Source organism: Galeopterus variegatus, unplaced genomic scaffold (genome assembly GCF_000696425.1).
Source record: "Galeopterus variegatus unplaced genomic scaffold, G_variegatus-3.0.2 Scaffold1164, whole genome shotgun sequence".
Taxonomy (NCBI): domain Eukaryota; kingdom Metazoa; phylum Chordata; class Mammalia; order Dermoptera; family Cynocephalidae; genus Galeopterus; species Galeopterus variegatus.
The window spans coordinates 83,584-109,385 of NW_007727275.1; the positions used below are offsets into that span (position 1 = coordinate 83,584).

The 25,802-nt window shown below is 34.3% G+C and overlaps 1 protein-coding gene across 2 annotated transcripts in view; it reads right to left on the minus strand.

The window, feature by feature from the left end:
- BMP5 (bone morphogenetic protein 5) overlaps positions 1–25,802 on the minus strand; it is a 116,632-nt gene that overhangs the window by 48,715 nt on the left and 42,115 nt on the right. For both annotated transcript variants that reach the window (XM_008575264.1, XM_008575263.1), the window contains exon 2: positions 5,768–5,960. In XM_008575264.1, coding sequence (XP_008573486.1) covers positions 5,768–5,960 — 193 coding nt within the window. The remainder of the gene's footprint in view (positions 1–5,767; positions 5,961–25,802) is intronic.

Consider the following 25,802-nt stretch of genomic DNA (forward strand, 5'->3'; position numbering starts at 1 on the left):
AAGCACACATCTTTCTATGGGTATTTGGCATAAGTACCATCATGCCATTTAAGGAACCCAATCTACATTCTAGTACTGAGCACATAACAAGAGACTACAAATTAATAAATGGCATTCTCTGGAGTTTATAATGTCAAAAGTTTCTCTCATGAGCAGCTTTAGCTTAACAATGTTAGAATTTGAATTTATTTGCTGATTTGTGTTTTCAAGTGGTATTTTTTTCATGAAACAAATGTGAAATTATAAAAATTCTGTAAATCTCATTGAGTGTCGATTTTCAGAATATCTCATTCTCTGTTGTATTTAAAACGTACAGATGAAAATTGGGAAAATAGTAACATTAGATAAAATTGAATGAAAAGCATGACAAAAGTAGAAAAACAAGCTGAATTCCCATTAAGAAAATTCAATCACTTCTTCACACTTGCAGAATTTTTTTTAAAATTGCCAAGACATTTTTTTAATATTTAGCAACTTTCCTGGCATTACATCACCCCACATTTTTCCCCTGCAGAGAAATCTAAACATGTGCTACCAGGTATATACACAGGAGGTCCCCTCATTCAACAAGAAAAAAAAGAGATGAGACAGTGATATAGATAGTCCAACCACTTTCACACCCCCAGTGAATGAGTAATGTACCCAGGACGAGTTCCTAAGAGCTCTTTCATACTACGAATCTTAAGACCCAAAATATGAAATAGTTAAAGAAAAATTAACTGATGTACTGTTTTATGGCACAAATTATTCCCATTTTTAGGTTTATAACTTAAATCTTCAAATACAGCAGGATTTCTCAACATTGGTATTATGGACATTTTGGATCAAATCGTTCTTCATTGTGTGGAGGGGCTGTTTTGTTCATTTTAGAAAGTTTAGCAGCATCCCTATCCACACCACTGCCCTAGCTTATCTACCCACTGGATGTCAGTAGCATATATTCAGCCTCCCCACAACTGCTATGGCCAATTGTGGCAACCAAAAATGCCTCCAGACATTGTTAGCTGTCTCCTAGGCGTCCAAATCACCTCCGTTGAGAACCATAGAAATAGAGCATGACCCCTGCACACTGAAGAAATGCAAGCTTTGCTTGTGTACTGTCCTATATGCTTTAGGGACAACATCATCTACCATCTGAGTGTCCTGTTCTGCAATGCTGTTCTCAAGACCCCAGGAAATCTTCCTGAGTGGAAATTGTCTATGTACATTTTTAAGTCTGACCACAGAAGAATCACAAATCTTAGAGAAGCAGGAGTGGGGAGATGATGTAAATATGGAGCTGACTGTGAACTGGAACGATGACAGCTTAACTAAATATATCCCAGTAGTGAAGGTGACTAATGACATCGAGCAGGCTAGCTTAAAATGTGTTTACAATAGAGCACAGAAATTTACATTCATAGCAGAGCATTAGGAAAAGGTTGGCTTATACATAGCACATTTTCTTTGGGGAATATATAAATATATATATTTGTGAAAAATTTAATTCAAGTTAAGCACTTAGCACAGCGCCAGACACATGGAGAGTGTGTATTAAATGCAAAAGTGCTGGCTGCTATTCTTATTAGTAGTAATACCGGCATTGATCATTTTATTTGTATTATTTAATTCATTACGCATATAAACATTTTAACGCTTAGGAATATTTCTTCTAAAATATTCTCTCTCTCTCTCTCTCCCCCTTTTGCCTATGGAAAGTTCCAACTCATCTTGAAAAGCTCAACTCAAAGGTAAACTCTTCTCAGAGGCTTTCCCTAAGGTCCCTCACCTTTCCAAATAAAGAATTAATTTTCCCTTCATTTGTATTTCCACAACACTTCGTACATGCTTACATCATAGCACTTAGCACATTGTATTATATTTATTAAAGTCTGTGTGCGGCAGGCCCACCACAGCCCCTAGCCCCCAGGCTATGAGCTTTTGAGGTCTTATTTACTCTGCCTTATGTCCTCTGCACTTGCCACATGGTAGGCACTCAACAAACCATGCCAAATTCAGCTGAATTATCTGGAAAATTCTATCATGTGGAAACCTCATTTCCCAATAATGCCAGATATATGAGGTATGACTGAAAAGCAATGGCTTCTATATAGAATTTGGGGCTGTCAGCATTGTGTGAAAAGATTAAATAAGTGAAATGATGCAAAGTGTGTTAACTTTTTACCAAGAAAAAAAAATAAAGATTTGGATAAATATCAGAACACCCCTTTAAATTGCACACATTTAAATATGAGTAAGGATAAATAAGGAAGGTGGGAGATGGTAGGAATAAAATACATAATTTGAGTTGTAAGTCTCACTAAGATAAATATATGGGAAAAGAGATTACATAATGGATATGTCGTTTTCTAAAATTTGATTATGTAACACTCTCAAAGAATTCATAAAGTAAATGGTTAATAGATAAAATGATGTCTTAAATGTAAAACATTTCCATAAAACAACAGTCTAAATTACTGCAAGAATCCCCACTTAGACACTACTATACAATACCTTGGGGAGAGTGAGCTTTATATATGTGAAAATATATATGCATTGTGTGCACTGTCAAGAGAACTGCATTAAAGAATACAGTCTGCACTAACTTTTCAATTGTTTCTGAGTTTAATTTAAAATTCTAGGTAGGTAAAATCCACAGTTTGATGATAGAAGTTTTGAAAGGTGACCTTTGTCTTGGAAATAGCCAGAGGTACTAGTTTCTTTTTCCATGTCATTTTAGCTTTCTAAGAAATATGTGAAACCAACAACAACATTAAAAAATAAATAAATAAATAAATTACTTTTTTCAAATTTATATTCTTTCCATTTTAACTGTGATATTTGATACATAAAGGAAGTATTTTTAATATAAACTTTTTCTCTTTCAGAGAATTAAAGTCAAACTTCCAAATTAGCAGGGGGGTTTTCCATAGAATAAAGGAAAGAAAAAAATATTTATTTACCTTCATTTTTTGTGGGAAAAAATATTTTCCATAGCTTAAGAAAAAATAAGAGCAACTTATTTTCAACTTTCTAGTGTTTTTATTTTTGTCTTTCTGTACATGGGAGAAGTTGGGAGGGCTATTTTGTAAAACTAGATGTAGCATAAAGTTCTTTTATTATCCTCTCTTTCTCTCTCTCCTTCAAGTGTAATTATGCTCATTTCTGAGCCCCCTCCTCCCAGATGCAGGAAAGAAACAGATCACACCCAGGGTCCTAGGTAGGAGCGGAGGGCAGCATCCTCCACCAGGAAATAGTCAAGTGGTGCTCCAAAAACACCACTTCCTCACGGGTGGCCCACCACAGCCACTGCCACAGCTGTGGCTGCCGCAAAAGCAGCTGGATGCCACAGTAGTAGCCACAGCTACCGTGCAGGCAGACTGCCAGACACCCAACTGCAGTGACACAAGGAGAGTCACCAGCAGAAACCACAAAAAGAAGAGGACATCTTTCTCCTCAAAGTCCACTCCAGCATAATAGAAGAAGCAACTGCTGGACCATGCCCCTGCTTTATTTCTGATTTCAGTAATTTCTATCTTCTCTCTTTTTTTCTTGGTCCATCTAGATTAAAGTTTTGCAAATTTTGTTGATCTTTTTTTAAAGAATCAACAAAAAAGCTATTAAGCAGTCTTTATTGATGTAAATATTTTAATCAAACATTAACTTTACATAAGTCTTTTAGGGTATAATATTCTTTATATATTGTGTAACTTGTTAAATATGTAACTATCATTCATTTTCTTAAACTGACTTTGTTACTGTAAATATTTTAATCAAACATTAACTTTACATAAGTCTTTTAGGGTATAATATTCTTTATACATTGTGTAACTTGTTACATATGTAACTATCATTCATTTTCTTAAACTGACTTTGTTACAGGGATTGAAATCAAGCTCAAAATTCATTGCTCATTATGATCTAAGTTTTTTTCCTTACTTCCTTTCCTGCATCTCTTCTCTTGTGACAGTTTTGAATTTTCTAAAGCAGATAATTAAGAACATTTTTGTTTTCAAGAGTTCATCATAATACATTTCTATATTATTAAATAAAATAAAAAATTTTAAATTATCTTAATTATAAATTTCATGTGGACAGAATAAAATGGAAGTTTTCTGGCATGAGGAACAAATTTACAAAATGAGACCAAAGGCCTAGAACACACATATGGGGAAGAATGAGACCATTTAATACACAGATTGGTGTCAGCAGTAGGGAAAAGCTGGGGAATGTAGGAGGAATTTTTCAGATCAATTTCTCTTACTGAATCTTCATTTTTGGTTCCAGTTGTTAAGAAGAGCTTCTGAAAAGGTTATAATACTGCAGTTCAGAAGAAAGGAACAGAACTAAGTAATCAAGAAAATGCCTCCTCTTGAAATGGATATAGTACCAGAAATAGAAGCTATAGAAAGCTTTAAGAATCATATAATATAGGGGTTTAACAACTATATTCAGTGATAGAGAAGATCAGAGAGATTGAAAAGTATCATCACATTCAGAGAGTTGATAGAAATACACAAGCCACAAGGTCGAATTAATGAAGTAAATGAAAAATAAGAGAAAGTCTCATAGCATGCAAAGAAAAAGGCAGAAGAAATCAAGATAAAAAAAGAGGAGAAAAAGAGAGACCTAGATGGCCAGTTCAGGAGATACAGTCTACATGTAATAGGAATAACAGAGGACAAAGCAAATGGAGCTGAAACATAATTAAGGATCTAATTGAAGAAAACTTTCAAGAGTTGAAGAGCAAACTAGGTCTACAGATGGAAAAAGTGCACAGGATACCTTTAAAATTTGATGAAAGGAAAGCAACACCTAGACATATTCTGATGACATTTTTAAATTTCAAGGAAAAAGAAAAAATTCTACAAGTATTCAGACAGAGAAAGCAAGTTACCTATAAAGGGGCAAGAATCAAGCTGAACTCAGATTTTTCTCTTGCAACTCTAAGTGCCAGAAGACAATGGAACAGTATCTACAGAGTTTTAAGGGAAAGTGATTTTGAACCAATTTATACCCTGCAAAGCTTCATTTCTGTACAAAGGCAACTGGAAGACATTCTCAAATATGTGGGGGTTAAGAAAGTATGTCAACAAAGAACCTTCCCTGAAAATCTTGCTGGATGATTTACTACAGCAAGCAGAGAACATGAAATAAAGTAAGTCAAGAGTAGGGAGGCAACCATACGAAAGAATTTATGTTGTTTTCCAGTCAACCTGGAGTTGCAAACTTGCCACGCAACACTTACTATCAGATTGGGAGAAACTAAAGAAAGTATCAATAAAGCTATGCTCATTCCACCCTAAAGCACATCAAAATCCATCAGGACCCTAAGATAAAATCAAGGTTGGGGATGGAAACCAGACAGAGCCTAGGTGAGACCCAGTACCTAGCTCCTTGCACAGAGCCCCCACAGCTCATGTCCCCCTCTCCTTCTTTTCACTTCCCACATTCCATTCCCTCAACACCCTTTTTTAAAACCCCTCAGTAAATCTGAGTCTTTTTGATGGTTTTAGCCTCGCCATTCTCCATCAGGTTTACCAGAAAAATGGGTAGAGTAACATCTATCTCTCCTCTGGTCACCAGTTTTCCTGTGACCAGTTTTAAAATCTGACTTCCTATCACACCAACAACAACAACGAAATTACTTTTCAACGTGTTTCTACCTCTCCCTAAAGATCATTACACCCAGAGAAAATGATTTAATAGGTCACATGGATAATCTGTGGCTTTTACTAAAATTTAATATTTGCCTGCCAGGATAATAAGTTAGATATAAAGTTGGTACCTATTTGTGTATTCCTTGATGATCTGATATATGCTAATTGTAATTGTTTCATTTTCAAATCGATTGTTGCTCCGGTCCTTGTATATACGGAATTCAGCTGCTGTTACTGCCTCTCCATGGGGAATTTGAGTAAGATCAAACCGAAATTCTTTGTAATGCCTTCGCTGGTGAGAAAAATCCTTGTCTCTTTCAACTGGAAAAAAAAAGGAAGGAAGGAAGGAAAAAGTTACTCTTTTATAAAATATGGAAATTAATGCTAAATTATCCAGCTTTGAAAATGAAAACAAACAAGTAGGATAGTATAAAACAGAAAACACTAAAACCACAAACTCATACGTGTTTTCAGTTAAAGGAAATTCCACAAACCAACAACCTTTAGTTCAAAAGCAATATAACCTTTGGGGTTTTATACAAATTCGTGGATCCTAAGTGGAAAGGCTATTCAAAATGCTTTAAAAAGTGAAGGCTGTAAAGCTATTACTAGTATGTATCAAGTACCAGAACACAGAAGGTTTCATACAGGAATCAAGAATATGTTATAGAAACCTCCAGAGTTCAAGGTAAAGTCAGCGTTGAGATTTAGCACAGCCTCAGAAGGAAAGAGGAAAGGAGTACTGAGGAGTTGCAAGTAGATAGGGACCATATTTATGGCATTTCAGAGGTCAAATAAATAAAACAAATTCATTTTTCCAAAAAAAGTTGTTTCCAAAATGTCTTTCCTAGAAGAGTTTTTCTCTTCCTTCAGCAAATAAAGTATTTTTTATTCGTGGCAACATGGATGAACGTGGAGAAAATTATGTTAAGTGAATAAGCCAGGCACAGAAAGAGAAATACTGCATGTCCTCATACGTGGGAAGGAAAAATGGGAGGGAGGGAGGGAGGGTATAAGGGAGAGAGGGAGGGAAGGAGGGAGCAAGGAAAGAAGGACAATCAAAACAACACATAGAACTTCCAGAAAAAGAGAACAGAACTGTGGTAACCAGAAGTGGGAAAGGGAGAGAGAAAGGGGGATTATAAGAAATTGGTTAATGCAATGATGATATGCTAATTATCCTGACTTGATCATCACGTATTGTACACAAATACTGATACTAAACTCTGTACCCCACAAATCTATATAATCAATTATGTTTCAATAAGAAAAAAAAAAAGGCACATTCATAAACTCTTACCACTGGTGCAGCATAAAGTCTCCCAAAGACCTGTTCTTATTCAGAATTGAGAGGGAAACATATTCTCCGCATTTAGCAAACTTTTTACCAAATGATGTCACAGAACTGTTCCTCTTGGGAATATTAAGAAATGTTAAAGAATTTAGGATAGTGTCAGGCATATTATTATATAATCTGACCTTGTAAGATAATGTATTGTCTGAAACAGTCTGTATCTAGTGGGTACCAAAGCTTTTTCTAACAAGCTACCTATACAAAATGCTCCTTTATAGAAATGCAATATCATTTGATGGCATTAAGTTTCTCAGTACTGGTCAGTTTCTCAAATTCTCAGCTACCTAGGATAAGTAGGATAGTGTTACAAAAATTCCACGGCAAGGCACTGTGTGCAAGGTGTTGGACAACTACAGAAATTTTAAAAAGAATTTCCAGTGATATGTTTTATTACTAAAATTTTGTTACAAGAAGATAAAAAATGCACAAGTGGTATAAGTGGACTCAAGTTTCAAAAATTGGATTGAGATACAGAAAGATAAGCAGAATATTGATTGCAATTATATGAGCCCTGCTATAAATATGTGAAACTTAGAATCCTAAATTAGAGGAAAGATTAAGATTAAGGCAGGGAGAAGAGGATCATGACCATCCAAGAATGATACTGGGGAGCCACAGCTGCTAGACTGTCATGTTCCAGGGCCAGGTGGGTGCCACGTCTAAGAGGAAGCTCATGACAATGGAACCCACAATTCTTTGCCCTCATCCTCCAAATAATCTCTGGTTTATTTTCCCCAGTAGAGTCGGAGGCGGCTTAGGAGAGCAAGGATCTCATCCCCACCTGTACCTCAGATACCTATGCCAGCGTACAAAACAATGTCAGCTACACCTGGAGGCATTTTTGTCCTGTGCAGTTTGTCAAGGATGGTGCTCTTAAGCTGTCTGACTCACACTAACACTGATTTTGTCTTAAAATATCACTGTCTTGGGCCGACCCCGTGGCTCACTTGGGAGAGTGCGGCGCTGGAAGCGCTGCAGCGCTCTGGCCACGGGTTCGGATCCTATATAGGGATTGCCGTTGAGCGCGGTGCGGGCGACACCAAGCCGAGGGTTGCGATCCCCTTACTGGTCACAAAAAAAAAAAAAAAAAAAAAAAAAATCACTATCTTGGTCCTAAGAGAGGTCCATTTCCAAAGGGATCATTAATCAACTTCTCACTAAATAAGGACAATAACCCTATTTGGGGGATGATATTTTGGTCCGTAATTTAAACCTCTTCTCTGTCTAAACTTCTGCAGGCAGGAGTGCAGCGTGCTATAAACACTGCTCCTTTATTTCTTTTGTCCATTCTCTTGAGTGAGCTGTAAGAGAGAGAAAGTGTACAGGTAGCAAATGCCTACTAATTGCATATATAATAATTGAATGTACATGTATAAATGTTAAAATTAGCCATAACTTTTGTTTTCAGAAAACTAAATTTAACTCACTACATTCTTATTTTCTGATCCTAAATTTAAATGAAGTAGATGACATTATATGAGTTCTTAAATAGCACTTATGTTATGCCACTCATTATTCTAAGCATTTTATAATTTTATTAATATTAACATTATACTTCATATCAAACTACAAGGTAGGTTTTGTTATTATCCTCATTTTGAAGATGAAGAAACTGAGGAGGCACAGAGAATAAATACCTTACCAAAAGATTTGAACCCAGACATTTGGTGCCACCAAGCTATGCTTCTTAAATGACAAGATACTCTGCTTCTACCTATGTACACTATTGCTTTATCCTGTTTTATTAATACACATCTAAAATCTTGCATTCATAAATCCAAAAAGTTCTGAAAACTGAAAATTTGGCTCCAAGATCATTTGGCCAAAAAACAAGAAATTAACTGAAGTGAAATTATTTAATGTCTCAATTTATCTGACTTCATATGAATATTCAAAAATGTTCATGTGTTTGCTTAGGTTTCACTGTCCTGGACCCTGTTTGAAGAGTTCCATACTTCATGATATACACACCAACCAGCCATTCAGAAATACATTTTCTCCATTCTGAAAGATAATATCCAAAATTCTAAGTGATAACAATGATTATTCAATTTTTCATTAACAATAAATTTTATATTTGAAATGTAAACCAAAAAAAAAAAACAGAAAAACTATACTTCTGGAAGTAAGAGCCAAGACACAAGTTTCTTAGGATCTAATCTAAAGTGTGCACCTGCATAACACAGATGAGTATTGAATTCATGTTATGTAAAGTCATCTACTGTTCTGGAATCCCCTGTGAGATGTGAGTGTAATAAAGTGGACAGCTAGAATTTCAGCTGTTATTATAAAATTTCAGTTTTCTAATCCAGGCTGCTTAACTTAAACTCTTAAGGGGACAAATTTTCAAAGAGTTTAATAAAATTTTGTATTAAATATACCACACAGATTAAAGTTGCATTGCAGATTTGTCTAGCGATTCACATTTTTATATCCCACGGCTTTGAATCATAATTGCGACAATAAATTCCATGGACATGTTGGAGTGAGTAATGGAGTAAGGCTTGCATTTATATGACCTTGCACTCCTAATGATGCCACAACTATTCAACTAGCTAATCTCAGTCACCTCAAAGAGTCATGCGAGGGAGGTGGCAAATATTAATATCCCTGAATTAAGAAAAAGAAATTGGGTGATGACAACTGGGTGGTAACAGACGTCGGTCTCCTAAAGCTCATTTTAAATCTCTGTTCGATGTCCATACCATCTATGCAATGACATCCTATTGTTCTGCACTGAGACTAGTTCATTGTTAGTATACTTAAACAATGTCTTTCAGCAGTACACAGAAAAGTGGAGAATAGTCTAGAGAATAGGGGTTTGATGACCAATGTGTAATTAGCACCTAGCACAATACAATACCTAATTCAGAGAAATCTTCTAATAAATATTGGTTGAATGAAAGATCACATAAATGGATCGAAATCTAATCCTCTCTTTCCACTCAGCATCATCCTACTGCATTCCCCAGTGACCGAAGGCATTGTAATTTATTTAAGTATTGGTTGTATGGCATTTATATAGCACACATGTCATTTAATTCTCACAACCCTACTTAGGTCCATCAGCTTTATAACTTGCTCAAAAGCCCTAAACTTACAATTAAAAGATAACAGATTTCATCCCAGGGCCAAGATTTCAGTTCTTAAGTCCTCATAAACTGCACCACACTGAGTGTGGTTTTTATTGTTTGTTTGTTTGTTTGTTTGTTTTCTTTGTTTTGGGGGTTTTGGGGTTGGTTTTTGGTTTTCTTTTGTTTTTGGTCAGCCTATTTCTGGGGAAAGCTGATCTTTTTTCTGTGTTTTTATTCTCCTCTCTCCAAAGAACCTTCCCATACAGTATAGGGGACACCACTTTTTCTGGACTTTGCTCATTCTCCTAGAACACACCTCCTCCAATCTTTATCTTAGCAAATGTGTTGTATTCTATTTACTTATTTAATATTTAGTCCATTTCTTATATAAGGAAATTTCTAAAAATGAACAATGATACTATTCATAATTTGAATCAATGTTATATATGCATGTCAGTATGCAACATCGTGCTTTTATGACAACCATATTTTGAAATGCAATTTTAACTTTCACTTTTGAAATAATTGTAGCTCACCAATTGGATCCCTTTATACCCAACATTTTCTTCATCTGACCCACCACCAAAATCAAAACTCCCAGAACAGATGAAAAAGAACATACACAAACATTTAATATTCTTTTAAAGTAAGCTTTTTATAGGAGAGAGCCTTATCTTGTTAATATTGTGACAATTTTGGTGAATATTAAGCATTCTATTTCTCCATATGTTACAGTGTGCTATCACCCATTGCAGTGGTAAATGTCTTGGGAAGGTTAAAAGATATGTAAGTAAACAAGAAGTTTTAAAAAATCAGACAAAATGAATTCTATTGCTGGCTTTTAGATTTACATTATATTAAATATTCAGTCCTTTTAACTCACTCTTCAATGTATATGTTACATCAACTAAATACCATGAGTTTACTGGATCTTTTCTACCATCATTTTCCTTAAAATCTGTTTTAACAGATGAAAATATGCAAGACGCCATAAAATCCATAATCCTATTTGGTGATGGAAAAGAGGATCTTAATCACTGGACAAAAACAAACAAATAAAACAGAAGAAACACACAAAAAAGCAAGGGGCTTAGCTCATTTAAGCCAGACCCACAGTTGTCAAAGGGGATAGAAGGACACAGTGTTAAGACATATTGAGATCAGGGTTAACTCTTTTCTCTAGTAAAGACCATTACTTTATCCCAGACCATAGCTGTCATTTCTCTCATGTGAGGCAGGAAAGAGGGCTTAGCAACAAATATAACTAGACTTAGAACATATACTTTATATCAATCAATTCACATATGATAAGTGTATTTTAAAAGTGAGCACAATCACCTATCCAAATTTTCATATCTGCAGACCTAAATAACAAGATCAACAGGATACATTTTACCAAATAGCCACCAATGCCATGTACTCTTCTCCCATTGCCATTTATGTTACATGCATGTTTTGAAGATTTCCAGGTGTAAGCCACTGAATATCACCATAAAATTGAAAGAAAAAAAAAGTAAAGTTTACAATGGTACATTTTATGCATTCCCATTCATGAAGTCATATACATCATGCCAGCATGTGAAATTATTCCTCTAAAATAAGCCCATCAAACACAAGGTCATTTATTTATTTGAGTTGATGGTTAACAACAGCTCTTTAAAAAACTTAAAAGGAGTTACTTTACTGCACACATACACATGCACGATCACAGAAAATAAACCACCAAAAATTCAGTAAAACTTATATGTTTTACCACTCAAGTCACAATCATAATGATGGTGGTGAATATACTTCCTTCTGCTTCTAGGGAGCAGGTTTGTTGTGTACTCTAAACATTTCCATCTATACAAAACTGCAAAGATATCTAGAGCAACCGAAAGCTCGACTACACTGCAAAAACAAGAGAAATAATTTATTGTTCTACGTTCATTTAAAAGAGGTAACATCAAAGCATACAAGAGGCAAAATATGAATCAAATAATTCATGTTCCGTGATTAATGGGCTGATAGTGAAAAGAAACAGAATTGCTTTTATATAAGCCCCCAACTACATCCTAAATGCCCTAAATTGCCAAAATTCTGCAAAGATTAAACTTCTTTTAAGACACACACTGAAGCCGTTTAATGGTTGAGATATAACTTAGAAGTTGATGAATTTTTGAGGTCTTTTTTTCCCCAAACAGATACCTCTCTGAATGACATTATCACTAATAGAAATTGAGTAGAAATGTCTTGGGCTAAATATTTTCTAGTCTGCGATATCTGAACATTAGAATTAATTAACAGGAGATTACAATTTTATCTATTTAGTGATTTATCTGCAGTTTTAAGGAGATGCATTCGATAACTTAGAAGTTGATGAATTTTTGAGGTCTTTTTTTCCCCAAACAGATACCTCTCTGAATAACATTATCACTAATAGAAATTGAGTAGAAATGTCTTGGGCTAAATATTTTCTAGTCTGTGATATCTGAACATTAGAATTAATTAACAGGAGATTACAATTTTATCTATTTAGTGATTTATCTGCAGTTTTAAGGAGATGCATTCGTGGGTAATCAGTCTTAATCTCCCACATAAGAGCTGTAACTTGAAAGATACAAATAGATCAGTAGCTGAAAGCAAAGATAGCATTCTCCCAGGAGCCTAGCCAGCTGTTGAAAGAATACAGATCATTGTTTGCTGCAGAGTGCAAAAAAAATTAAGAGATTACTTATAGAATTATTATTTATCTATGTTTCATTTTAAAAGTAGGAGAAAAAAAAAGCAAAGATATGCGACTACCAAGATGTATCACTTTGCAGCATATCCTTCATTGGCTAGTCCACCAAGAAACATAAACTTGGTCCTATAAAGACTTATTTATTGGTCAGTGAATGCATATGTACCTGTTCCTCCAAGAGTGATAACCATTCCAGAGAGTATGGTAAACTCCAGATTCCAGATGCCCTAAAAGCCTCTTAACACCACAGCAATATGTGACTTGAACAAAAGAAAATTGTTCCCCTGAATGTTTTATTTCAAATACCATTTTTTTCTACACTTAAAATACTCTTACTTTATTCATAAATGCTTCATGAATACAGTTTAATAAAGAAGGAAAATCTTGAAAGAAAATGAGATGGTTAAAAAATTTAAATACTCCTGTGTAACTAAACCCATTGATTTCTTTTTAGTTTTTTTTTTTTTTAAATAATTTCAAACCATGCATCCAACCAAGGATTAATATCCAGAATATACAAAAAACACAAACAGCTTAACAGTCAAAATAAACAAATAACCTGATATTTTTATTTTTTATTTATTTTTTTTTATTATCAATATTCATGAGGTACAAAGCTAATTGTCACCCCTCGTGCTCATGAGGTGAGGGCCAGATTCCTACTGGCAGCATACCCATTATCGGAAATTACTTTTGTACCCTGTGTTCCCCACCCAATTATCCACCAACCTCCATCCCCCTTCCCCTTTCCTCCCGACTACACTTTGTAGCCCTAGGAATGTTCCCTCCCTCTGTAAGACCATCACACTACTGTGGTCTTTCTTTCCTTTCTTCTTTCTCTCTTAGCTCCCACATATGAGTGAGCACATGCAGTATTTATCCCTCTGTGATTTGCTTATTTCACTCAACATAAATTTCTCTAGGCTCATCCATGTTGTTGCAAATGCGAGAATTTCATTCCTTTTTATGGCAGAGTAGAATTCCATGGTGTATATATACCACAGTTTCTTTATCCAATCATCCATTGATGGACATTTAGGTTGTTTCCATATCTTGGCTATTGTAAACAGAGCTGCGATGAACATGGGAATGCATTTATCCCTTAGACATGATGATTTCAACTCCTCTGGGTATATGTCCAGAAGAGAGATTGCTGGATCATGTGGAAGATCTATCTGTAGTTGTTTGAGAAACCTCCATACTGTTTTCCGTAGTGGTTATGCTGATTTACAGTCCCACCAACAGTGTAGGAGTGTTCCCTTCTCTCCATACCCTCACCAGCTTTTGTTATTCACTGTCTTTTTATTATAGCCAGTCTAATGGGTGAGGTGGTATCTCAATACAGGTTTAATTTGCATTTCCCTGATGACTAGTGATGTTGAGCATTTTTTCATGTATCTGTTGGTCATTTGTATGTCTTCCTTTGAAAAATATCTATTCAGCTCCTTTGCACATTTTTTAATTGGGTTATTTGTTTTTCTACCATACAATTGCTTGAGTTCTATGTATATTCTGGATATTAATCCCCTGTCAGATGCATAGTTAGCAAAAATTTTCTCTCACTCTGTAGGTTGCTGTTTCCCTCTGTTGATTGTTTCCTTTGCTGTGCAGAAGCTTTTTAGTTTGATATAGTCCCATTGATTTCTAAAATCAATCTAATATAAAATACATATAATTTCAAAATTTAAAAAATTGTACTGATGACCCAATATTTATATATTATTTTGCTTTTAAAATATGAGCAATTTTGAAGCACATGAAATTAAGTCTTGTATAATGAAAGCTTTCAAGTTAAAATGAAGGTGGTCTCAAAGTCTTCCTGCCGTCCTTAGATTGGATGTACCTTCCAGCACTAAGCCCTCAATGTCTATTTAGAATACTATAATGATAACAGCTATACATATCAGGCATTGGTATAAAAATTGACATATTCAATATTTAGGTGATTAATAAACAATAACAATAATTAATTAGGAATGATTGGTTTAATAAACTTAGTATATTTTAAATTTTTGTTTCTTCTCCAACAAGGTAGAGCTTCTATTGTCTTCCCCATGGTACAGATAAAAACCATCAACATTCTCAACATCACAAATTTAGTTAACTACAATTCCAGGAATAGTATATAAATCTTACAACTCCTAATTTAATGTTCTGCATTAGAGTTTCAACTAGTAATGACTGCTTCTTCTGTCTCAGGGCAAAAGTTTTCCTCTCCTTTTCCAAGGTCGGTCTTTCTACTGATTCTTGCTCAAATCTCCTGTGTTCATTGTTAGCATGATCTCTTTTCTGTGTATGTAGTTTCTCCTTCTACCTTATGTCACTGCCCTGGAGAAAATAGAACACTCGGAGACACCAGTAGATGAACAAGGTTGGGTTTATTGACTTGTTTCAACATATGTCATGGGACAGATGCCACAGGAAGTCTCAGTAAAAGGTTGTTAAAAGGACTCATTTGAGATTATGGTAGTTTATTTGGGAGAAGGTTCCAAGAGGCAGGGTTTTGCTCTGAACTGGGCACTCTCAGAAAGCAGAAGTAATTTTATCATTAGATATTTTAATAAATTTTTATAGAAGGTGGGTATAGAGAGGTAGGATGAAGCTGTAATTGATAAAGAAGAAGCAGTAATATTATCCAGAAAGAGGATGTTTAGTCATTTTTGAGATTTGAGCAATGTTCTTGTTTTTAATCTGTGCTCTAATAATTGTGGAGTGATCTTGTTTTTGTCTTCCTAACTCATGGTCACAGAGACATCTTGTCCAAAGTTGATGTTCTGTGAAATAGCCTTCACTGAACAGGAAGACTGTGAGTGCTAGCCCAGCTTCTAGCAACTCGAAGGTCTAGCTGACAGGTTCAGTTTATCTCCTGGCTGCCAGATACTACTTTTCTCTTTCTCACCTTTCATATTCACTCACCTTGATTTTCCTAAAAATAGCTACTTTGCTACTTCCACATTTATTTAATCCTGAAATATTAGATACCTGCTCTGAAATAAAAACCTAATATTTAAGGAGCTATAAAAAGAAAAGACATAGGAGCTCAAGGTGAGAAAGAGTAAGCCTACTCCACAGTGTTGTTGGAAAGATTAAATGATATTTCAGGAAGATAGAGATGGAGGTTGGAGATGAAGAGAGAGAGAGAGAGATCTTAGCATAATGCCTGGAACATAGTACGTTCTCAAAAAGCAGTAGCTATCATAATATTAATCACTTTCCACTTGCATTATAATTATTTTGTCATCTTATATTAACCTTATTAGTATGCTAGAGAATATCCATGTTTTCTTTTGCTTTTGCTTTTTATCTTTGTATCTCTACACATACCCTAGGATAGGACTTTTTATATAGTAAATGGTCAATAAAAGTTTAATTATATAAAATCCCTAAGTGGCCTAAAAACCAACCATATTAATTATCAAAATGTTAATTTCTTTACCTGAAATACGGATTTATCAATAAGAGATTAATGTTATTGTGATTTTTAAACTTTGTTAAGATAGACGGAAATAACTGTATTTACTTGATATTTGATTAGGCATTTCATATCTAAAAGTGGACCACATAGTAGCACATATTTTAACATTCACATATTGCCCAGAAGCATCTGTCTAATAAAATATGCTGTTTCTGGACACAACTCCTCTTTAAAGGAGTCTTAAAGTCATTCAGTTGTTTTTATTACTGAGGACATCAGTGCATCCTGAAATATATAAAATATTTTGGCATTATCTTTATTATGAACATTTTATAAAGAAAATTATTAATTAGAAGTGAAAAACAAATATTCATCTTTCATAGATTTAATATAAATATTGAATGTCAAAAACTAGTTTAGAATACTTACAGAAGATGGTACATGATTAATTCATTTTGTATGATGAAATAAATGGTTACCTAATGATAAGTGCATAAACTTACTACACAAATAATGAATTTCAATCACACTGTGTACAAATATTAGAGAAAACTTTGTGTTTGCCTGTAAAGAGCCAACAGAAAGGCAACTGTGTGATAATCACCTTTTGGTAAATATTTAGCTCTCCTGTTTTCTTTGTGGAAAAATCTGCTCTTTTATAGATCGCCCAGCAGCTGGGGGTCAATCATTCTAATCTCAACAGATTTCACTGAATGACATCGTGAATTCTTCTGCTCCATCAGTAAAACAGTAAACAGTCTATTTTTAACCACTCGAAGGTAATAGAGATTACAGTAAATCCATGTACAGCAAAGAACCTTACTTTACATCTTGAAATCAATGAGGTGATAGTTTATCTACAGTGAGTATTTGTGGTTATCTTACAAAAACAGGTCAAAGGTTTTGTGAGTTTTCTTCTGAAATTGCTCGTTGCCTTCTCTAATGACTGATAATTGAAAACAGAGACTGGGACTACCAAATGTCGTGGGTGACAGATAGGCAGCAGATTAATGCCAATACTTGGTTACATGACACTAAAAGGTCAAGAGTCACAGGAATTAGCCATTGTGCTACTGTGAAAAGGCAGACACATCAAACGTCTATTATCCCCTTAATAGTTCTTTCTTGAGACTGAAATCCATTCTCACTTCCTTCAATTATAATTTAGAGATAATCTTGATATCATTTTACACATGATGTTAAGGTGAAGCCACTCATCCTAAGTGTATCAATAGTTAGGGTTTGCATACTTTTATTTATATAATAAAGAAAGGTTTTTTAATATCACATTTTTAGTATATTCAGTGCTCATTTTGGAGGATTTTAGAAGCTTGTTTTTCAGAAAAAATAATTATACTCAATGGAAAGAACCCTTGAAAAAGAAAAGTTGTCAATTATATTAAATTTGTTCAGAATTTTCTATGGGGGAGAAAGGAAGCAGGCTTAAGTTAGAGTTTGTATAGTTTAAAGGGTGTGGGAATTTTTGTAGTTGAACAAACAAATGTCTTTCTCAAATGAACTGCTTTAAATTTTAAATCAGTATGATAACTTTTATAGGGTTCACTCAAGTTCAATTTGTGGTTCAATCTGTCATTTTGAAATGAAAGCAAGCTATAAATTTTTCCACCAAATGTCTTGCATTGGTCAAGTTTGGTACATGAATGAAAGTCACCAAGAAAAATGATTATACTTATTGACATATAAAGTTAACAGAGATACAATTACTTGGCTTTACAGGTTTCTAAAAAGAGGAAAAAAACTATGAGAATATATTACATATACACCCTATAACTAATACAGGAGTAGGTGATTTATCTGTTCTGTTTGGGCAAGGATCACAAGTGGCCACTGGTGGCCCATGCTTGTTTCCCAACAAGGGATTAGAGTATTTGCCCTCTGCCACTTCCAGTAGATTTTCAGCTTGATAACACCAGCACTTTTACTTGGCTCACTCCTGTACACTTACCTTCTCCCTCAATCCCTGGAATACAGTAGGTGCTCAATATATATGTATAATGAATGAATATAGGAATATATGTCTGGGGTATTTGGGATGGGGGGGTGTTGTGTTTTTGTGTGTTTTTTCAATTGTTTCAGGAGGAGGGTAAATCCATACCCTGTTGTTCCAACTAATTCAAAAGCAGAACCCCTACTGAAGAAATATTCTTAAATAAGTCCTCCCCATGCAACAAAATAGTATGAGTCCTAATTATATATTTTTTTTCCTTTCTTCTTTGAGAGAAATTCAAATAAATGATAATAGCTTAGGCAGAATACTAATGTCATATATTTGTTTTCAGTTACATTCTAGCTATGTTGATACGTGAAAACATATGCTAGTCTTGTAGAATCTCTATGATTCTTTGATGAATATATGACTCCTGAGAAAGGAGAAAAAGGTAATTGAAAAAACAAATAACATTGCATTTATTTTATGGTTATTATTAGAATTGTATTTAAAATGATTTACAGAATGAATGATGTGTTGTAGAAGATAATATGTATGCTATTTTTGGTGTAATATAATTTCTATATTATCACTTATTTTTCTCTTTGTACACTAAAACTTCAGAATTTCATTCTCCAAAATATGTATATGTAATATATCCAAATCTTTGGTAACATATTTATAATTTTTAATCTTCTTTCTAAAATATTAAAGACCTGGCCCCTTCAAAAACAGTTGTTTTTGTGAGTTTCTTCTTCATTTCTATTATAACTGTTTTTATATGGCATTAGTTTTTCTAACATCATCATTGAGAGTGAAAGTTCATTTTATCTGTCTTTATGTTTACAGATAGAAACTGGAATACACAGTACATAATTTGTTTAATGTCTTTTTATAGCACATTATTAAAGCTGTGAGTTATATGAATTAATACATTGTATTAAAAATGTTTTCTACAATTGGAGACCTACTTCAGAACATGTGTAGATTTAATAAAGATGTAACAGGTGCCAGAATCAGTAAAGAAATCAGACGATCTTCCTACATCTTATTGAATGAGACCACATTGTAATTAGAGTCAAGGGATCCTTAGTGGTCTCAAGTCACAGAGTATTCACATGAACAGTGTCATATTTTGGTTGATTTGATTTCACTCCTAGGCTTTTCCTTTGTATTGGGATTTTAGGTCAACCACAAAACTCAGAGCAAAATTCAGCTATGAATCTCTGAGCAGTATCTCGTTTTGAGTTCCAATATACAAACCCCCTAAGTTTCTTAAAATGCACACCTGGAAGGAACAATATGTCTTTTGAGATCCATGGCAGACCATCTCATTTTAGATTCAAATTTAATAATTTCTTTAGTGTCCAGTCCAATTTTATATTAGTCATCAAATGGTCTGTTTTTCTACAAACCCCCTAAGTTTCTTAAAATGCACACCTGGAAGGAACAATATGTCTTTTGAGATCCGTGGCAGACCATCTCATTTTAGATTCAAATTTAATAATTTCTTTAGTGTCCAGTCCAATTTTATATTAGTCATCAAATGGTCTGTTTTTCGATGCTTTTGTTATTAAAAGTTTGACTTGTTCTTAATGTTATTTAATAATCCATCCAACCAACCCCCATATACTGTTACATGAAGATCCAAATTTGGAAATAGGAAAAGTCAAATACCAACCTCATTTAAACCATATAGTCCTCAAACTGGTCAGGGATTGGTGATACCTAGCACCCCCAGAAACGACTGTGAAGAGCACATATAAGAGTGGGGTTAAATTAAAGATGTTCGAGTTATTAGGTGTTTACAAAGTAGGTGGATTCTTAGATCTTCTTCCACATTCTGTGTTTCTGAGTGACTGCTCTTCTCATGTGAGCAGAAGTTTGGAAGTTTTTTGGAGAGGGAAAAACAGAGGGTTCTTGACTGGCATCCCCAGGCACAATTGGAAATGTGGTAGTATACTGAAAACAGAGAAACTAGACAAGTATGTGCACACTAGATGCTGAGTTACCAGGCCTCTTTCCCCACTTGGTTTATGGGATGTTGACATTCAGGATTGTGCCTTCTAGGTAAGAGAATGAGAGTGCTCTACATGAAATATGAATGTTCCAAGATGAAAGACTAATTCTCCACAAAACAGCAAGCAGGAATATCTTAAAATGATACTGACAAGTTCCACTTACATGCTAAGAGCTTCTAATCAGCTTTCTAGTCTCTCACTATTAAAAAAGATTAGACAACCAAAGACCACTNAGCTTCTAATCAGCTTTCTAGTCTCTCACTATTAAAAAAGATTAGACAACCAAAGACCACTAAATAGCTGAGAAAATTCTTTACCTTTGAATTAGAGACATAAATGAATTTTAGAAAAAAGGAACCTGAAGGAACCTACTAAAAACTGTCATGATATCCTTTGAACACTTAGAGGAGCTATGGCATTCATGAAACAGTATAAAATACTATAAGAAAAGAAATATTCAATGCTAAAACATAATTCAATTCACTGATCTGAAATGCCCACATTTCAAGATTGAAAGTGTCTGCTGTGTGCCCAGCTCAGTGGACACACATCATTATAAAAATTTAGAGCCCTGAGACAAACACAAGATTCTAGAAGCTTCCATAGGCAAAATACAAATCATATACATAGGGATCAGGAGTCAAAATGGATTGGCTTCTCAAAGCACTGCTGCAGTTTAGAACACAAGGGAATAATGCCATCAAAATCGTGATGGTAAATTATTTCCACCCTAGAATTCAATATTCAACCAAATTATACATCAAATATGAAGGTATAATAAGAATCCTTTCACACATCCAAAGTATCCAAAATTTGAATCCCCAAAAAACGTTTCTCAGGAATTTTCTGAAGAATTTGCTCGACCAAAACAAGGAAATAAAACAGAAAGAAGATGAAGACATGGGCTATAGGAAAGAGAAGGTCTAACACAGAAGGGAAACAAAGATAAGCCCAAGAATGCTTATGAAGGGAGCTCTCAGGATGACAGCTGTGCTGCAGGCATAGAAGGCAGATAGTCCAGACTGAAATGGTGTGACTAAACAGAAAGACACGTTAAAGGCGAACATCACAAAAATCCCATTTATCATTCCTACCATCTTTGGAACTGGACAAAGTGTATGTGAGCCTGGACTAGACTTCCTCTATAAGTAGCTTTTCTGACATGGACTTACGGAGTTCCTGCTTTCTCCTCAAATTTGCACTGCTTAGGTCATCTGAGAAAACTTGCTTATTCACCCAGAATTTTTCTCTTTTCTCCATTTTTTTTCTTTTTTGCCGTACTCTTGAGACGTGGCTGTTGATCACGATGAGCTAGAAGCTGAGAATGCAGAAAAGCCCATATCTCCTCACCATGTTACAGCTGGCTAGACCATACTCGGCCTTGCCACACTGTAGATCCCCAAAATCTCTGGGACACTACCTCCCCGGAAAGGAGTCTTTAAAAACTGTTAAGTAAACAGAACCAGGATTTTACTCAAAGCCTGTGTTTATCTTATCTTCTGGAAGCATTCAACTAAACGCTTAAATATCTAGCTTTGTGCTTCCCACCTGTTTTAATAGTAATTGGTTTTGCATTTACTTATAAATGAAGTTATCTAATAAAACGTAACATATCTAATTTAGCAAGAAAAAAATAACTTATCCAAGTTCATATATGTAGTAATTTATGGAGCATTGATTCAAATCTATGTCTGACAACATCAGTTCCTCTTATAAAATGTTCCAGGAGGTTACTATATTTTTTTTTAGCTTTTTTCTTTTTGCCCTATCCCAGCGTTTATAATAATTCCAAAGTTCTCTTCTTTGCTTTTCTATTGGCTTTCTTTCTTTTAAAAGTAATATTTTTTTTTAGCTTTTTTCTTTTTGCCCTATCCCAGCATTTATAATAATTCCAAAGTTCTCTTCTTTGCTTTTCTATTGGCTTTCTTTCTTTTAAAAGTAAATCATAGAGTGATTTTTGAATATCTAACACTAGGGAGCACTTTCAATAAACCTCATGACACTGATCACAGTACAGGATGTGTAGACTCTGCAAAATGCAAGTGGTAGTCAAAAAGTTCACGGTTTGGAGGTATCTCAAACAATTGCAGATTGATCTACCATATGACCCAGCTATTCCACTGCTGGGAATATACCCAGAGGAATGGAAATCGTCATGTCGAAGGTATACCTGTACTCCAATGTTCATTGCAGCACTCTTTACAATAGCCAAGAGTTGGAACCAGCCAAATGTCCATCATCAGATGAGTGGATATGGAAACTGTGGTATATCTACATAATGGAATACTACTCAGCTATAAAAAAGAATGAAATACTACCATTTGCAGCAACATAGATGGACTTAGAAAAAATTATATTAAGTGATATAAGTCAGGTACAGAAAGAGAAATACCACATGTTCTCACTTATTTGGGGGACCTAAAAGTAAATAAATAAATACACAAACAAAGGGGGAGTGGGGTGGGAAGAAGACACAATAATCCCAATTCCTTGAAGTTGTTAAGACAAGTGAACAGATATGATGTTGATGGGTGGGAGTGGGGAGAGAGAGGGAAGAGTGAGGATTCAGTAAAGGGACAGAAAAATCAACCACATTGTATATTGATAAAGTAAAATAACAAAAATTTTAAAGTTCATGGAAAAAATAGAATTAAAAGATAATACTAATGTTTCCATGAACTTTTTGAAGTACCCTCATACAGTCACATCTAAGTACACCAAATATTGCTCTCGTATAGAAACAGTAGATGCACTTAACATTCTGGTTTTTTTCCCTTACCTTTTGATGTATGTTCACAATGGCAAAAAGGCATGACTTTGAAAGCATATGAACATGACTAAACTATGTACTCTACATTGTTCTTAACACGTAGTGAAAACAAAAAGTATCTCAAATTTAAGATCTCTCATATGTCCAATTCTACCTTTCTTCTTTTTTGCTTTTGAAAGAAACCAATTAAAACTGAAAATAGCTCCAGGAAGCCATGTAAATAATCATTAAGCAGAAGAGAGCTGGTAATGGTGATGGAAATGGTTAAGTGAACTCATTTGAAAGAGAAACTGAATGCACCTGAGGGAATAAGAGTTAACAAAGCTCATTAATATTCATTACCTAATACATTCAAGCAAGGAAGGTTGAAGAACATGTAGACAGGACAGCAATCTCAGAATAAAGGAGTCTGTGTTGTTAACTATATTAATCATGGCACAGAAATTAGAGGCTATAGTGGTTTCTTCCTACTCAAAATTATGCAGGATACTCTACATTCAATCCTGGACAATACTAATGAATTTATGAAGCTTAGAAAGATATTTAGAAGTCTTATAATGTTCAGAGAATCACTAATTAAGAATAATGATGATTATAAAAATTATAATAACTAACATTTATGAGACTATGCTCAATATCCATAACTTTATTTAATATAATATGTATTTAGTGAGAGAAGAAAGAAAAATGCAGCTTGCATTTATCTAATATTTGTCATTCAGCCACCATTTTGGCAGAGAAGATTGGGGATCAAACGGGAAGGAGGGGAAGCGGGGAGCAAAAAGTCATCTTCCTACAGGCAATTGTCTCATTACCCTCCAAGGGAGTTTGATTCTAGAATAAATATAGATGGTGGAAAGCAACACAAAACTAGTGTTAATTAAATTACAGCATTTTTCCATCTGTGAGTAACATCTCGCTTATTAAAATACAAAATTGTCCTGTTCTTTCAAAGCCACTTGAGGCTAGGTTTTGTGAACAGACACTCCTTTCTCTCTCCATGAATCCTGCTTTTCATTCACTCCTAGTTATAAAAAAAATTCAGTAAAAGTAAATATGATTAATGTTATCTGTATTGGATTGATAGGTAAAACTACATACTCATGTGTTTAACATTATTTTTTCTTGTCTCTGACATAGAAGGCCATCTTTATTATTTTTAGGATTCTGAACTGCCTCAAAGGATATCTTCTCCTCAGGTGGTTTCACATATCTTTTTTCAGGTCAATGTCCATTCATTTAGATTATGACTATAAAAATTTAACTCCACTCATGTTATTAAACCTTTACATATGGCAGATGCTATACAGGTGTTAAGGGGAATACACACTGCCTCTCCCCAAGTGAAACTCAAAATATATATACCCTCATTGATTTATTTAGAAAAATAAATAAAAAGAACACATTTAAGTTGACCAAAACAGATTCTATATGTGTTCAGAATATATCAAACAAATGTTACAAAATTCTATATGTACTTAGAGAAATCTTCATTGTGAATAGAAGTGAATATTTAATCTTTTGACACAACCCCATTTGCAGGGATATATTCATCTTATTTTTTTAAATACCACCTAAAGAATAATTTTATGAGAACCAGGACCCATTCCCAAATTTCTCCTACCAAATCTCCAACAATGAAAAGATGGGAAAACCCGAGATTTCATCAAAAGCTTACAAAAGCAAGTGCATAGCATGGATGGGGCAAAATTTCCTGAGTTACTGAGCAGGAATCATCTCTTTGATTTGAAATGCACATGTACAGAAAAAGTTTGACTTAGTTAAGTAATGCTGTTTTAGTTTTTGCACTACATATTAACTTGCAAATAAACCAAATTGCAAATTTAATTCTGTTTATATTTACTGATCACCTATTAATGTATAAGGTGCTCAGCTTGAAGTTGCGAATGGGAAGCAGTTTTTACTGTCAAGAATACATATTATAGGCAGTACTTTTGTGCTTAATACTAAGCTACATTGTTTAAGGCTCAGGGGTATATGGTTCTGTTTTTCCATCTCCCTCTGTCTGAGGCTTGGATTCTCTCCAATTTCCAGTAACCCATTTTTCCTTTCGAGGATGCCAACTACAGCCTTCATTGTATTCAAAAGGAAAGGCAACAGATAGAGCAGATTTGCAACACTTGAAAATCACTTTAGTGGCAAGGGACTGAGAAAGGAATTCTCTGTCAGAAACAATTTGGGGGAATGAGTTACAAACACTTTTCAATTTAAATTTAAAACTAAAGTGAAAGATAAATTCAAAGTTAAACAGCACTGGTTTAGAACTAAAAAAGTCATATAATCTACACCACTGTCGGTATATTTTCAATATGTCTTGATTTAGCACAATGAAGTACTTCTTTCTTTCTTAAATATTTAAATGACTCCATATTAAATGGAATCATAACACCATTTAAATATTTAAGTGTAGGCTACTTGACTCAATTTCCCCAACAAAAACAAAACAAAAAATTAACAAAGTTGTAAAGTTTTTAAGACATCTAAAAGACTCATAAAAACATCAGAGAATGAGCAATTATTTTAATTATAAGTGGTGTTTACTTAGTGCTTAAAGTATGCCATGAAATAAATTAAAAGCTAAAGATGCATTGTTTTATAAAATATGACACAAAAATCAAAAACTGCAGTTCAAAATCATCTTAAAAGTAACTGTTATTGAATTTTGCAACAAAATTGTTAGCATGAAGTAGTAAATATTAAGCAAATCTTATAACTTGAAAATAAATATAATGTTTTTTGCAAAGACCAGAGAGTCTATTTCAAAAGCAAAAACAAATAAAAAAAACCTTCCTCCATCACTCTGAAGAGGTTTAGGTCTAGAAGTAATAGTTCCATTAC